Genomic DNA, 17,138 nt, shown 5'->3' with positions numbered 1-17,138 from the left:
CTCCACATTTAGGCCGGGGGGCAGCAGTGGTGCGCCCCTCAACATTCCTGCACCATTTGGCAAGTATCTTACAGAGCCTGCCACACGGTGCAGGGATGCTTACAAGCTTCCATTTTTCAATGGGAGCTTGTACTGTAGGCAGTTTCCGTCCAAACCGACAATCTCCCATTGAAAAATTTATGTTTCTGACCACATCATGTGCTGTCGCATCCAAATAAGGCGGTCAGAACCGCGGACCTGAGGTTGGTCGGTTCCCAATCTGCAACGGTGTGGGTCGGAGGCAACTGTGACCGACATCGCAATTTTAATGTATTTTTCTAATCTCTTCTATCTTGTTCCCATCTGCCCTACACTTCGTTGGACACCCTGAGTTTTTTCAGCCAAATATTATTTTTGCAACTGTTAAAAGTCAATAAATAAGAATAATTGTACGTATATAAACAGGTATGGTTCAGGCACTTACTCAGTTTTTCCAACAATCACATTAAAATCACCCTCTACTGATTTGCAGGCTTTGATGGTCAGAATAGGCTGTCCCTTGGACGTCTTGGTTATTACAAGATCTGCAGATGCGCCAGTTCCAACTCTTATCTCAACACCACCAAGCAAGATGCTAGAAATGATAGATCAATAAACACAGTGAGGATCTGTAAATATTTTGACCATCTACAACAGGACAACAATGCAATATCACAACGAGCATAATGAGCCACTCAACCCCTAGTTCATCCTTTGTCAATGATAACCAAAAACAACTGACTTCTCAAGAACTCAGTCCAATATCCAAGAACATTGATAGAAACAGGAAATTAAGAGGGGATCTAGGAGTAGTCAAATCACACTCAGCACCAATTCATAAATGCCAACTGGAAATGTATTAAAAGAATGTAAAGTGGCCAGGGTCTGCATGTTATGTGGACTAAAAGCCTGGTAATATGCTTTTAGAGAGAATCAGAGGTCAAAGAAAAACTGTATTTGTTCATGGAATTTGGTCACTGTAAAGCATTGAGACCGATTCAAATTAGGATTACTCCTCTTTCAGAGGCCACATTGAGTCTCGCCAGAAAGGCAAGACTTTTAGAGATGAGTTTAAAAGGTATGCATGTGTGTGGTATTTACATAGCGTGAACAAACCCAATAGTCATGGCACACTCTACAGATCCAATGCAAAGGCACAGTCAAATCACTAATGTATTGGGATTTGGCAAAACTGATAGGAAGGTGAAGACATGCATATAAAGAAAATAAGTCTCGTATTTGTATACTATTCATTTATTCAAAATTACTTTCTTTATGATTTGCCATTAATTATTCACTTATTTCATGTTTTAAAATATGCTTTTATTAAGTTGCATTTTGACTTCTGGCACTTGGTTGTTCAATAAAGTTGTATAAAGAGGCAAACACTCTTGCACCAGTCTTTTAATGATAAAAGGCATAACATGACATGCATAAAGCTACTTTCGTAAATAGACATAGAACACCAATTGCTTTGCTTCTTTATTTATGAATATAGCAATGTGCAGTTTCCATGTGCTATGTTGACCTATGTAAATAAAATGGAAATGCCCCAGTACTGTGGCAAAGTGAATATTTGTTAAATATTCAAGTCCCACTGTAGACTATGTGATAGTGCTTCTTGAAGCATGAAGCAAACCTTTTATGAATGGAGGGAAACTTTACCTGTTAATAATACCGTCAGGATATGGCTATCAAAAAGGTCCTATTGTATTGTTTTAAAATGAGAAAGATGAATATTATAACAGTGTTAAAGTCAGAACCAGTAACACAGCATTAGTGGCATCTAATTTTGACACAGGATGTGTTTTCAGTAAAAAGTAGAAAATCGATTGGTCTACAACTAATGTTGTTTAAATTAATCTAATGAAAAGAAAATACTTATTCATAATGTGAAGTTGTGTCGGCTACCTTACTCCATCTAACAAGTATTGTGTAACTGACTGTTGCAAAGTCATCCTTGGGCCCTGGCTCCCCCATTTTCTTTTGCTGACTGGTACTGGTGGTAAATGAATGTCTCTGGGCTCTGCTTAACCAGGTCCAGGGCTATGCAGAAAAGAAGACTTAAGACACAAAAGTTCTCTAAGACCCCCACATGGCAATTAATCAATCATTAATTCAAGGAGCAACACACACACATCAATCTCGTGTGTTTGAGAATTTATCTAATTTCAAATATTTTTTTAAGTAGTTGGCATTTTTATGATAATCATATCCATCTGGTACAATCAAAACAATAATTTAGACAAACTACATCAACAATAGTCAAGATAAATCACAACACAATATAGTTTAGAACATAAAAATGATTCAAAAATACATTATCTGCTGAACAAACTAGAGTTGTTACAAAGAAATCCAAATTAACTCACTCCAATGATTACCTTACCCCTTGTGTATAGTATGGTGTTGTATAGCATGTACTGTGGTGCCACACTCAGAGGTGTCCAAATAAAATTAATGTTGCTTTTTAGAGTAGATTGATTCTTGTTGGAATCCTAAACAATAATTTTATACTTGAGATGGTACTTCCAACAAATCCCCATGAACAAATGCCAACACGTTTCGACCTCAAGAAGTGTAGGGGTCTGTACAACGTCTTTTAGGAGGTCATCATCAGGGCAGTTGAAACTAAACGGTAAAAATGCACACATTGTATGTGTGACTGCTTCGCGGCGATCTTGGTGTCAGCAATAACCTGAGGTAGTAAGGTTTTTTTGTGCTCAGCCAATCTTTTCAAAATAGCCTAGACCTGCTTTCGTCAATGGACCCCGTCTGACTTGAAATCAAAGACACTTAGGGGCATATTTACAATGAAGTGGCAGAGCATGAGTTACCTTCAAAATAGCTAACACTGTGCTCCGTTACTTTAGAAACACAGGGATGCACCGCATTTACAACAATATGCTGCACCCCTGTGTTTCTCCCTGAGTTGGTGTTAAATTTAGCTGCCTAGCACCAATGCAGGTACCCTTGCACCATAGTAAAAGGATGTCTTGGTTGAGGTAATGATTGTTTATATGCAAGAAGGTGTCCCTTCCTGCACAAAAAAAATCCAGAATGGCAATATGAAACTTCTATGTGTGCTGCATTGTGCAGCACACATAGAAGTTGCAAATTGTCATTTTTTTTAATGATTGTTTATGTTCAGGAAGGGACACCTTCCTGCACATAAACACTCATTCATGGCGTTTTGCTGTTTCTATGTGTGCTTCACAATTCAGCACACATAGAAACAGCAAAACAAGGAGAAATAAAGCATGTCTCCTTGTTTCGCCATGTTAAGACCACGTTTTACATGGTCCTAATGTTCGTGCTGCCTCCTATTTAAACCACTCTTGTAAATAGGGGGCTGCGTCAAAATTAATGGGTGTTGCGGCGGAACGCCCACCGCAACACCCATTGCCCACCCCTGTCACACTAATAGTATATGTATATAAGTATTGGGTGCCTTATTTACAAGGTGGCGTTAAACGGCTTGACACCACCTTGTAAATAAGGTGAAGACCCTATCACCACAGGAATGACAGAAAAAGTGACTGTCCTGTGGTGATAAGGGCTTGTACATATGTCCTTAGAATACAGTGAAATCACCTACATACACTAGGTACATTATGGGTTAGGGTAACCCTATGATTGGAATGACCTCCCCAATAAAGCCCTGGTACAAAATAGAGCAGGGTGATTGAAGCTACTTTTAAGTCATTAGTATATAATAGGGCATGGCAGTTTAGAGGCCAGCAGCCTTTCTGCACTTGCATGTGTGCATTGCTAAAGCCTGAGGTCAGTTTAAAAGCATCCCTGTGTTGCAGGGTTGCTTTTAAAATGAAAATTGTGCCCAAATACTACTTTAGGTTTTGGGGCACTTAAAGGTTTTTTTAAAACTACAGTATTTTGTCATATTACGTACCCCCAGGGTATCTCCTAGGTGACCCAGGGGTGGGGGGGGGGCAGGTATTTATAAGGAAGGTCCTTATAAAATGGTTTTTATATGCCCTAGGGTTAGTACAATTGCGCATTTCACTCCCCACATTGCAGCAAATTGCTTCCCAAAATCGACATTTGTGCTAGGAGTACTGTGGACTGAGGATCTGCAACCCCTAAAGTCTCCCCTAGGTATCCCAGGGTTGTGGGGTCTTGTAAACATAAGCAGGGTCGTTATATCAAAGATGTTTAATATGCCCTGATGTTGGAAAAATTTACGATTAATTTTCCCTGTTGCAAATCCCCAGCCACATAGGTTAACATAGCAAGAAGTTATTAAATAATAACTAACATCAAGGATGTCATCAAATATAATTAAAGGACTTCCTAGAATGGTATTGAGAAATCCAACAACATGCTATTGTTGAATTTATCATAAAATGTACAGACAAAAAATGATAAGACTTTCTTGTCTGTAAGTCACAATTTTCCCTTCCACTGAACTGTCTTGATTGGTCAGAGTTAAGTGGATTACCCAGGCTGCTTTGATGAGGTGATAAGTAGTTATTGGGGTTAGAGAGTCACTCTGGGAGCGCAGAGTCCTGCTACATAGGAATGTAGGGTGAGGGGTTTGTAAACAATAATCTTCAATAGAAGAAGGAGTCATGTAGGAGAGGTCAATTTAATTTGGGATACAACCATTACAACGCAGTCATCACAACGTACTACCTTTACATCACATGCCATTACAACGCAGCCATTAAAACGCATGTCACTACAACGCACGCCATTACAATGCATGCCACTACAAAGCATGCCATTACAACGCATTATAAGGTAAGTAATGGGAAACAGTAGTTTTTACCCCTACACTATCCAACACATACCCTACTGTTGCTCTCACTTGAGTGGGAATAGTAATTTTTAACCCTACACTATCCTATACTTACACAACTGTTGCTGTAAAAGTATTATGCATTGTAATGGTATGCACTGTAATGGAATGCGTTGTAAGTGTAGTTTCAAAAAATGCGTTGTGATGGCATGCATTGTAAAATCATGCATTGTAATGTACGTTGCGATTAAACAACTGTGTTGTAAAGGCATGCATTGTAAAAGTTTGGATTGTAACCTGTCCTATTCGTTTCATTTACAAATCTACTCTTTGAAACTAGCCAGATGGTAGGATTAAGGAAGGAATGAGCAGATGTAATGGGGAGGACAATATGGAGATGAACCATTGTGAGGGCATGCTTAGCCAGCTCGTGTCTCTCTGCTGGACAATCAGACATGTTGAATTTTTGAGAAATTATGCTTTCTGGGAGACTATAGAGGCACAATTTGGTCGCTATTGTCATACTCTGGGGTGTTGCCCTGCAACTCATTGGACAGGAGTGCCCTCCTGATTGACCCAGAGAACTTAGAATAAGTATCTAAGAGGGGCAGAGCCTCTCAGATCTGCTGCTTGAAACAGGAGGAAGAGGAAGGGTCCGTGCTGAGAAGTTTGATTTGCACTAACCAGGTTGTGCACTCTGAAGACTGTGCCTGCTGCACAATCTGGAACTTCAGCTCTGTGGACCTAACTTGCTTTAAATGAACTAAATAGTGAACTCCCTTCAAGCTACAGCTTAACAGAGCTCACCTGGACCATCACCACCAAGAATTCCCAGTATAGAATGGATTTGTGAGGGTTTTGTTCAAGTGGATTGTGGGAACTGAAGTCCCAAACTTTTAAGGACCACCATGGAACTTCCAGACCATTTGAGTATGTTTTGGATGCTTTGGGACCCTCCAGGGAACTTCAGGAAGAAGTTCCAGAAGTTTGCAGAACTTTGGAGCAACTTTGAAAAAAAGCTCCATAAGTGGACCGACTTGGCCTGACCAGCCAAGTCGGCGACCCTCAACAGTAAGCTAGCCTGCTGTCCAGGTTTGTCCTGCTGAAAAGCTCTGGAGGTCCGACTTCCAGAGTTTGACTGGGAGTTCACTAAGAACCCAAACCAGCAAACCCTCACTGAAGCCGGGCTGGTGAAGAGCAGTGAGGGACCCCTGAAGAAAAGCTATGTAAAAGTTTCTACGTCAGTGGGAGTTAAGCCGTCTACCTTCAACTACAATCCTGGATCCCTGGTTCGTCCTGGTGGAAAGCTCCGGAGGTCTGACTTCTACAAGTTGAGCTCGTCGCAAGGCAAGCCATGCGCACCTTCACCTAATCCAGACTGTCTGAGAACTTTGAGGTACTCTGGAAAGAAAAGCTCCAGAAAAGTCAGAAGGTAAAAACTTTGATCGAGATCTACCGTGAGGTGTAGCCGCAGTCGGCCTGAAACTTTGACTTTCTCCCAGTCTAGCTCGGCCAGTGGTCCAAATTGGCACTGTAGGTTTATATGTGCTATATATTGCTAAATATTTAGAAATTCATATCTCCGGTCCATACATTGGATTTTCTTTGTTTTGGTGTCATTGTAAAGATAAAAATATTTCCGATTTTTATAAATTGATGTTGGCTTTTTATTGTGTCTTAATTATTCACTGAATTGTTTTTCTAAATGTTTTACACATGTCTTTGAAGTTAAGCTTTGAAGTTAAGCCTGTCTGCTCGCAGTCAAGCTAGCAAGGGTTGAGCATGGGAATAATTTTCTAGAACCTATTCTGAGCCCTATAGTGTGTTAACGGCCTTATTGCCAGGGGTACATGCATATTTACCATTACAAATAACCCAGTTACAAACACTGACAAACCACCTGGTCACTTTAATGTTCTAGAAATAATGTCTAAAAATGCATAACCTTTATCCATACTACTGGACATACCAGTCAGTCAAAAATTATACCCCGTTAAGGATACTTTCTGTCTTTTTAAGCTATTTTTTTTTTTTCGAATGGTCAAAATAGGCCAATTATACATTTCCTATTATCAAGATTAATTTCTTTCTAAAATCAGATAGGACTTCATATCATAAATATGAGGAAAATATTACATAAGATATATATACTGAGGCAAATGGGCTACCACTGAACTTATAGAGGTAGAGAGAAAACACAATAATGAATAGTCAGCTATTAATACGCATGAAGAAGTACTTTTCACCTCGGCAAAGTCAAGTATATTGAAAGAGATTTTTGTACTTCATTATGTTGAGCAACTTTAAACAAATAGTTAGGAAGAGGGTAAGAGCATTCTTTCAAATTTTGAAATGTATTTAAAGAATCTATAGGTTTACTTTCCAAATGACATACAGTGAATGAAGTAATCCACTATTTCACTGTAAGGATAATATTACAGTCTTTCCAAATATTGGATATAGTTTCTTATACTGTAAAAAATGTTGGAAGTAAGGATCTAAGGGTCTGGTTTACAAAATGGTTTAATCATAGTAAACCCTGAGATTTGGTAAATCTAAGAGTTTGTGACTGCTAAACCATTTTTTGCAATTTAATAATCTCATTTAATAATTCAGAAAAGGTTTTCAGAATCATTAAATAGGTAAGTAAATATTAAGAAATTGCTAAATGGAAGGTTCATTCTCAGGGTCTCCCTTCCACATACCGATTACTTAAGAGATTTATATAATGTTTTGCAAATGAAATCTGGTCGCAAAACATTATTATTTGACCATCAAATTCAAATTGGTGGCAAGCCATTTCCAAATGGGAATGAGCAGCCAGTGGACTACTTTCCCTTTGAGAATGCTGACAAAAAGGACCTTTAGGAGTACGCAGTGATCCATTGGAACACTGCGTACCCCTAAAAATAGTTTATTAAACTTATCCTTATATTTTTTATGTGTCTGGTTTTCCTTTCATCAAACGGGGCTGAAATAAAAAAAAAAATTAAAGTTATTTTATTTAAAAGCAATCACAGAACTGGTGGCCAATCGTGGTGCATTGCAATTTGAGACCTGCCTCATGCCTATTAATGAGGTATGTTTAAACGCGACCAACTACAGTTCTGAATTTTGTGAACCAACCTATTAGTACATCGGTCGGTTTGCAAAATTCCTTTCCATACACAAAGAGTCGATAGGCAATAAGCATTCACTTTTTGTGAATAGAACATTTGTAAATCAGCCCTTAGTTTCAAACTGATGCCTTGATTTAGAGTATGACAGACACTAACTTTGCCGCAAACATGCTGGACATCCTGTCCATCTTATTTCAAGTGCTATATGATATAATGTACTCACAATATATGTCATTCTGTAATCCCTGTACAAACAGCAGTCACTTAATTCTTTATAATCGGTGACTTGTGATGCACCAAGTCACTGATTATAAAGAAAATATGTCAGAACTTGACTATTACAAGGATATCGCGGTCAAGTTCTGAAATCACAATGCCTGCTGTCAGAACCAAAAGTGAAGGTAAAAGGCAGGTCAGGTCACGGAGCATAAGTAAAACAGCTTTTTAAAGCAACAAATTAAATGTTGCTTTTACTTCTTTTTATCTATTTTAATAGTTTGCAATGACAAGCACTCCTTAGTTAGAGAAACCCAAGAATGCTTCTGAATGTTCCAAGTTGCTGCATTTTTTTAAAACTGGCTTGTATTGCAATGTTTCTAAAGTCTGTTTGCAACAAATATCTAACAGATTTTTGATGTGTTTAATTTTGCACTAGAGGTTTTATTCTCAATGTTCATGTTTGCAAACATGCTCTGTCTTTCATATGGAAGAGCTACACATCAGGGTTTTAAGTGTTTTATTGGAAAGGTGATGGTGTGATCATGTATTATATGGGATAAAGTACCTCCCTGTCATTTATGATAAGGAAATTGCAATTCACCTCGGAGTTCAATAGCCGTATAAAGGAACTCAACTTTCAGCCTAGTTCTTCAATTTGATTATGGATCTCCTCTGTAACGTACAGCAGGTGGTGCTTTATCATTTATGTAATAAGATGGATGGGATATCCAACCTATTTATCAGACCCTAAGTGTGTGCCAATTACGTAGTGTTTTTTCCATAAGTTTGGTCCAAATAGTTTCCACAGGTTATTCCTTTTGTGGAAATCAAAACACACGACTTCAATGGTCTGATATAAAAGGTGGGGCCCTAGTCCAGGACTATGTATAATAAACAACTCACTGGCATTTACTGGATAGAGACACAATTCTATAACACCTCTAATTACTAGTGTGAATTTAGAAACTCTCTCAGTATTCTGGATTTCCAACATTTGCAAATCTAGTGTGGGTTATAGAGCCTATGTTTTTTAGGGAATTATGACACTGCAAAACATTGAACCCACCTTCAAATATTTAAATTTGTGTGCATGCAGCACAGAATACCAGGGCAGGAGATAATACCAGTCTTGGGTGGATAAAAAAGTGAGCCTATCTGTTTCTATATTCTCTGAGGATCTAGGAACAGGGATTTCTCCCCAGGAAAAACATACTGCCGGTGCAGAAAGAAAATCTGACATGCAACTGCATATTTTGGTCCACTGTTCAACTGGTGCAAATTCTACATGCTTAAATGACGAGCACATCATTAATCCAAGCCCTTGGAATCCTTGATGTGTAAAACACTTAAAAGAGCAACTTCCAATGAAGGAGCAACCCAATATTACTAAATTCAATTGTGTTCCTTTTATCCTATGTGGATGGGGCCATTGTGAAGTAGTATCATGTCATGGGGGTCATGTTAAAGTTCTATGTCCCAAAAAGAAATGTTAATACATTTGCACTGTTCACTTTACTTACGCTCTCAATTTGACGTCTATAGCGGTATTGATATCCACTTTAACCCCAACGCCAGGACGGAGTGTGACTTTCATCTCGGGTAGCTGGACCTTTTTAATGTCAATCCTGAATGAATGAGAAAAGGGAAGTTCATTTTGTTATTAAGTATATGTCTGTTTAGAACAATTCAAGTCATACAGATCATCTCACCATTACTGGCATCAGACACATAAGTCATCACAGTTAGAAGTGGAAATTAGAAACTGAAGGACTCCATCCCTTTTAACTGCTGGCGACTTGTCGTGTGTTACTATATCACATCCATAATATCGGTTACCACTATATAGTCATGGTTAGCACATATAAGTAATCCACGATTTACTATACTCGATTTACTATTCATGACTTCACATGTCCTAACCTTGACGATATAGTGGTAGTCAATGTTGTGGATGCCATTTATGTAGGTAGATATTTTGATCCTGACATTGTAATCCCTCACCCTGGTGAATTTTGCACTGTTTGAACTCATCCAATCTCGTACCTTTTTGCATTTGTTGTGTTTTTTCATTGGGACTCTCTACAGTTTGAAGGGTCAATTTCTTCAATGCTGCTCCTTAACTCATACTTTCAGATGTAAAGTGCTGCTCATCACTCTTTCTCTTCAGTCTCCTGAATTCCCTTAGAGTATAGTATGTCTTCATGGGGTTAATATGTGTAAAACAGATCTACGGTGCATTACCAGGGCCTGCTCACAGATAAATATAGGGGCATATTCACAAAGTTATTTTGGAGTACATAAAATAGTACACCTCTAGTGCTCTTTTATTAACTTTTATGGGCATATGTGAATTGTTGCTGAAAAATAAAGAAAAATTGGAATATTCAGATACAAGTGATAAAAATAGAAATGATGGTGCCCTCTGTGCATTTATACTAATAAAACATTGGACGAAAAAGGGACCGATTCACAAAGGAATGTAAGAATATATATAAGATTACTCCTGTATAACTCTTTTACGTATTCATGAACGCTTTGGGGAATTTGCTCCAAAGTTACTAATGTCTCCTACCCCCACCTTTCTTCTAAAACTGCCAGCAGGTTGAACAGGCCCGAGATTTAGTGAGCCAAAGGATTTGCCTCTGGGTACAGGTGAACTTTATTTGATGAACAATTTTTAACCGTGATGGGTAAATTGCTTATTGTGCAAATTTAATTTTCACCTAGTTCCTGATTGTAGAATTTCATGTAGTTTGCGGAATTTCCAAATTGACTTTCAACAATGCCTACGCATCGTTTTACTACCACAATAGTTTGCAATGCAAATGTACACAACTGCATGTTTCACGTGAAACTGCTGTTTCACGTGAGCACTTTGAAACCGTATTATTTGTGTTGGCAACTGAAAAGCAATTTGCACTCAAGTGTATACTTGCCCAGCTTCTCCTTGCGAGTCATTGACTACTTACGAGGAGAAGGTGTGTAAGGTTACTGCTGCACACCAAATCGGCAAAAAAGAGCTGATTTTTGTACAAAAGTCAAACAAGTCTGGAACTCTGCTACCTTCCTGTATTTGTATAGTCTTTCCCGAGAAACACATGAAGTTTCCGAGAAAAAAGACTTCTTACAGCTTCCTGCCACTCAAACATTTACTTTGTGGTCTGATGTTTTATGTGCTATGTTTACTTTGAGAAAATGTTTACAGTAGGTACTTTTTACCACATTTTTGTTCACCATTGTGCAAATAGAACTTTTGGAGCCAGAGGTACGACCCTATTTTGCATGCTCAAGCGGGTGTGCGACCCGTTTGAGCATGCAAAATACAATAATACATACACAAACCCTATTTAGCGAGTCGCGTTTTTTTTGCGACTCGCTAAATAGGATTTACGACAAGTTATTAGGAAGGGGTGTTCCAAGGGCGTCCCTTCCTAACTGCGACTAGCTACCCTATGTAAGAATGTTTTGCGACCGCAATTGTGGTGGCAAAACACTCGCAATTTACCACCCTCTTCAAGAGGGTGGCAACCCATTCGCAAACGTGAAGGGGTTCCCAGGGGACCCCTTACCCTTTGTGAATGCGGGGGGAAATATTTTTTAGGGGCAGGCAATGGTCCCATGGACCACTCTCTGCCCTTAAAAAATTAAACAAAAACGTTTTATTTTATTTTTTTAAATGCATCCTGTTTTCCTTTATGGAAAACGGGGTGCATTTAAAAAGAAAAAAAAATGCTTTATTTACAAGCAGTCCCAGACATGAAGGTCTGCTGAGCCCAGCAGGCCACCATCCCTGGGATGGCCAGCCATTCCCAATAAGGTTGCAAATTGGGAGTGCCTCATAAATATTCATGAGGCATGCAATTTGCGAACCCATTAGGAATCGCAAACAGTGTCTCAGACACTGTTGTACATGGCATTTTGAGACTCGCAAATTGCGACTCTTAATCGAGCGCAATTTGCGAGTCGGAAATTGTCATGGTCGTATATCTGGCCCTATGTGCGCTTTTTAGAGAGTCTTTGACACACCATACAAATGGAGGTCTAGTTTTCAAATTAGGCCATGGAGCAATTCCAAGAGTTTGCCATTATTCTCCATTGATTTAAGAAATGATTGCGCACAAATACACACCTTTCTGACTTTCTGTGGTATGTCTCCTTTTATTTCTTGCTCTACTTTGCTTCCATTCCAACTGTGACTTTTGCAACATCGTATTTCCTCTTTTTATTTATTTTTAAATATGTCTTGTGTCTGTCCTTCCATGTGTGCTGTCATCTTCTCGTATTCTCCCTCTGGGGCCCTAACTTTGACTTACAATTCCTCTTTCTACTTATTCTGTTTCTGTTTTTATACCTCTTTATCGCAATTTCCTGTTTGTCTCACTCCAACAATAACCTATCCTATTTTTTTTCTCGCAATTATCAGTTACTAGCTAATTCTTCATTTTCTCACTCTACTCCCTCTCACTCTGTCTTTCGGCTTTCCCTCTCTCTTTCTCTCGCGAGTCGCCTTCTCTCGCTCTCTTTTCCTATCTCTTGCCCTTTTTCTTTCTCTCTCTTTTCCTGTTTCTCTCTTTCTCTCTTTTCCCTTTTTCTGTTCTCTAACTCTTTGTTCTTGCTCTCCTGTGCTTTCTGTCTATTTCTCTTTCATTCTGTGTCACTCTCTCCCTTGTTTTCCCTCTTTCTCCCCCTCTCTATTTCTCTCATTCTCTCTTTTTATCCTCACTCTTTCTCTTTCATGCTTTCTCTCTCTCTCACACTCTTTTTTTTCCTCTCTCGTTCTCCTAGTCCCAAACTGTTGAGTCTGTCCATTTGATGAGAGTAGACTAACTAAATAGTGAGACTCCTGTACTAAGATGCAGTGATTCTGGCTACTAACAAGTATTTACTTTATTTCATGCTCCCTCTTGTCCTCCTGCCATATTAATTACTTACCCTAAGATGTTCAGGATCGTGTTCCCAACGTTCTCCACACCCCGAATGATTCCCAGAGGGTTCAATCCGGAGAGAAAACCTCCTCCGCCTTGAGTTTCTCGCTTGAAGCCTGGGATGGTCAGCAGCTGCAGCGACTCCTGAAGGGGGCGCCTCTGAGTCTGGGCAGCTGTTAGAAAACAAGGCATTTCAGAGACTCTGTGGGCTGCTGAACGGCAGAGGCAAGAAGCCCCAAGCATGTCTCTACCTCCTTTCAAGCAAACCGGCTTCGAGGCCTCTGCCTGGAACTGCATCCCTACTGCATACACATCAACAAGACCTGCCAAAGATCACAGACCACATTGCCCTCGTAAGTGGGTTGAAAGTAATTAGGGGCATATTATCAAGCACGGTGTTAACATTATCGCCGCTTTATCGGCAGTTTTCTGCCGCTTAAGCGGCGATAATGTTAACGTTGTTTCTTGATAATATGCCCCTTAGGGGGCATATCAACAACAACCGGCGATAATTATCGCTGAGCGCACTTAGCGCTCGGATAATTATCGCCGGCTAGCGCCGATTTTTATCGCTGAGATAGCGTGCTATTAGCAACGCTTATCTCATCAGCGATAAAAATCCTAGCGCTGACTGGCTAACGTGAGATTATCGCTGGAAACCCAGCGATAATCTCACCTTAGCCAGTTGATAGGGACTCACAAACTTAACCATGATATCCACCTTCCATAGGATATCATGGCTAAGTCAGTCCTGAAGCAAGCGTAAGGAAAGTAGCGATAACAGGGGTTATCGCTACTTTTCCGGATGCTATGCTTCATAGCGTTAGGCTTGCTGATAGGAGAAATGTCTCCAGTCATGCCAGGTCAGGAACACCCACTTTGCATCTCATCAGAGATGCAAAGCTGGGCGTTAGGAATCCCGACAATAAAGCAAGGTTTCACGCGCTAGCGTGACCTTGCTGATTAGGCGATAAAATTATCGCCGCTTTTCGGCCGAAAACGGCCGCAAAAGCGGCGATAATTTTTTATCGCCTGCTTGTTGATATGCCCCATAGTTTGCCCACAGGAGTACAGGTTCCAAGTAGTTCTCAACCCTGAATATGGCGACGCTATACTGCAGAATGCTTCACAGAAGGGTTTCTCTACCTCTTCATTCAAGTGATCATTCTGTCTTATGGTAGCCAACATCTTGATACTGGCGGCCACGCTTTCTCAGACTTCAGAGTTAATACGCTCTGGATTCTGATCGATTGAATGAATAACCTGAAAAGATGACTCTATATAGCCCTCAACGCACCGCACTGTGGTCTCGACTCACCTGTTTTCAAATCCCAGCCCCCGGGTGCGCGAGAAATATGATGTTACGCGCAAAGTTTGAGTGTGGTAGGTGTGATGTCTTTTACTCCTACTCTCTGTGAGATCTCCACTTACCGTATTCCATGGCATGCTTCTTGACGCGCAGCACGCTCCCGCACGTGCACGAGGCTTTAGCTTCTGTGGCAACGAAGAGGGCCATGAAAAGGGCCAGGCACCACTGCTTTGCCATCTTTGCGGAAGGACCCTGCAAAGAAAAGACCTCTTTAGGCTAGAGATGTTCTAATCGCATCTTCCACTGGGTATGTTCAGTCTTCGCTGCTAGCACTTGACTCCTTTGGGGAGTTATTCCATGTGTACGTACCTGGGTCTGCTTGGAGTGAGTGGTAGGGTTAGCTAGGCAGTGTCTTCTTACTCCTTGAAACCACCTGCAACGAATAACAGAGGTGGGCGCTTTATATATTCCTCACTGGGGTTTGCCTGGAATGAGAAGAGCAAACACAGTCGATAAAGGATGAAGAGATAATCCCCAGGGCGGTGACCAATTCACCTGTGGTTTTAGTGTTTCATTTGTAAATAATGGCAAAAGTAACATTCTGCATGTCAGGACATTTTCTCAAGAAACTTGAAGTCAAATTCCACTCAGCCTTCTGCAGAGCGGCTAGTCAAACCGGTACACTCCCTTTGTCACGAGGCATGGGCAGACGTGGCTATAAACCTGGCGATCGCTGTTTTGAACCCTATAAAAGTTTGCCTATAGAAGTCCACCAGCTCTGAAAGCAGCTTCCAAGCCTCCAGCACAGTGGGAAAATACCGAGGTTTCTGAATGGCCAGTCTGCTCGCGCAAACAGATACACAAGCACCAGTGCACTTAAATAGAATATTCGGGCCTAATCACAAACTGCCTTTTGTAATACGGCTTGTAGTACTACAACACCACTACTAAAGTCAGGGCTTTAAGTGGGCCGGGTCTTGCCAGTGCTCAGCACCGGCAGTTCTAAAAAGCAGGTCCTGAAACAGGTCTCTATCGGGCTCTCCATTCTTGCACTCACCCTTGGGGTGAAAAAAGAATCTTAACTCTGCAGCAGTGCCACCCTTCACTGCCTTTGAGGTAACTTCAAAGAGACTCCTTATAGTTCTTTTATAGTATCATCATTTCAGAACAGACGTTTTGTCAATAATATATGCAACAAAGCCATAGCTGTTGCTAATTTATCTTACCAAATTACCAACCATTGACAACCAATAGTCTTGGCTTGTTGTAAGTAATCTTACTTATTGTATTATATATATCGATTCAATTAAAGAAGCAGCAAAATGCCAGTCGGGCAGCACACTATGCTAAGAGCAGATTTTTAGCTTAGGCGTTTTAAGCCACGCCCTTAACTATATCGGCCTCGCCCCTTTGAGAGACCCCTCAGTTTTTTCATGCCACTTAAAGACCTGACTAAAGTACTACAAAATGCTACTCACCAACACACCTGTGGAGGTTATGTCTCCACCTCTCCTGTCTTTATATGTCCCGAGACCTCTCCGCTGACTGTGGAGTCTCTGCACAAGTAAGTATTTGTTTTAGTAGAATTGTTTTTGCATTTTGTTCTCCATTTAAAATAAATATTTCCATTGGCTGAGATCTCCCTATGGTAGAGTACAGTAAAAAGAAAAAAGTGTATTAAACTTGAAAAAAATAGTAAAACTGTTTTTCTGTTAATAATGTAAATACATTTGATGTAGTTATATCAAATAAAGAACACATTTTAAAAAAATGCTACGGAACTATTAACTCAATTTAAATTTGAGATGTAATTATTTTGAATGTATTAAATACATTTTCACTTTTTTTTGTTTTAGAAACAAAATCTCACCTAGTGAAAAACATATCTTAATGTATTAAAAAATATTAAAAGTGATGCATACGATTAGTTAAAAACAATGCACCTATATTTTGGTAAAATTAATGTTACGTTAAATTTCCAATGCAAACCCAGGGTGGGCCCAAATGTATAGTGTAACAATTCTGGGGCCGATTCCGATTCCGGCCACAAAACGAAGTGACCGACACGGACCCGGACCGAATACTGACCGACACGGACCAGCGCAGTACGACCCGTGCAGTACGATGCAAAGCGTGTGAATTACAACCGACACATACGGAATACAAGCCGTACGACCGAGCCGTAGGGTTTAATAGTGATCCGGCCAGAAAACCGACGCAATTTTTACCAACCGACACGAACCCGGAATGAACCCGACCGACCCGTACCTGCGATGTACGATTAGCGCAGTACGATGCAATGCGTGTAAAACCAGACCAACTTGCACAGAGACCAAGCCACACGACCGACACGCACAGAAAACAGGGCACACAAGCAATAAAGACCGCCACGAACGACGCGTACCAAACACAGAAGACAGGCGGTGGCCCTCCTGCCAAACCAGTCTACTTCAGGACCTAGGAGGAGAAGGTGCGGGACATCCTACCACCAGAGAGCGTCCATGGCCTAACAGACATCCCAGAGCCTGGTGAGTACACAAACAACATACCCAAGATTGTGTGGCAAGGGGACAGTGAAACCTTGCACCCCAAGCAAAGCTACACTAACAAATAGATAATCATACCATGATGTGTATGCCAGTCAGACACACACAATACCTGCCATCTCAGAGTGACTGGGGACTGTGTCATGACATGCATCAACCTATAAACAAATAGAGCAAGCCAGTGGCACTAAGCCAAATAGACCCTGTCAGACAGTTTGACACCACAAACACACCACCTCACAG

At 40.5% G+C, this 17,138-nt stretch overlaps 1 protein-coding gene across 1 annotated transcript in view; it reads right to left on the bottom strand.

The window, feature by feature from the left end:
• BPIFB2 (BPI fold containing family B member 2) overlaps positions 1-14,814 on the bottom strand; it is a 60,307-nt gene extending 45,493 nt beyond the window's left edge. Inside the window, exons 1-5 of the mRNA XM_085619258.1 lie at positions 14,719-14,814; positions 14,472-14,601; positions 13,048-13,213; positions 9,636-9,740; positions 464-613 (exon numbers count right to left, since the gene is read on the bottom strand). Of these exons, the coding sequence (XP_085475384.1) occupies positions 464-613; positions 9,636-9,740; positions 13,048-13,213; positions 14,472-14,586 (536 nt within the window). The 5' untranslated portion in view covers positions 14,587-14,601; positions 14,719-14,814. The remainder of the gene's footprint in view (positions 1-463; positions 614-9,635; positions 9,741-13,047; positions 13,214-14,471; positions 14,602-14,718) is intronic.
• Positions 14,815-17,138: the final 2,324 nt, after the last annotated feature.

The sequence above is a fragment of the Triturus cristatus genome, chromosome 7, assembly GCF_964204655.1.
Source record: "Triturus cristatus chromosome 7, aTriCri1.1, whole genome shotgun sequence".
In the NCBI taxonomy this organism is placed as follows: domain Eukaryota; kingdom Metazoa; phylum Chordata; class Amphibia; order Caudata; family Salamandridae; genus Triturus; species Triturus cristatus.
The sequence above is the reverse complement of the archived record's forward strand: the minus strand, read 5'-3'. Positions and strand labels throughout refer to the sequence as shown.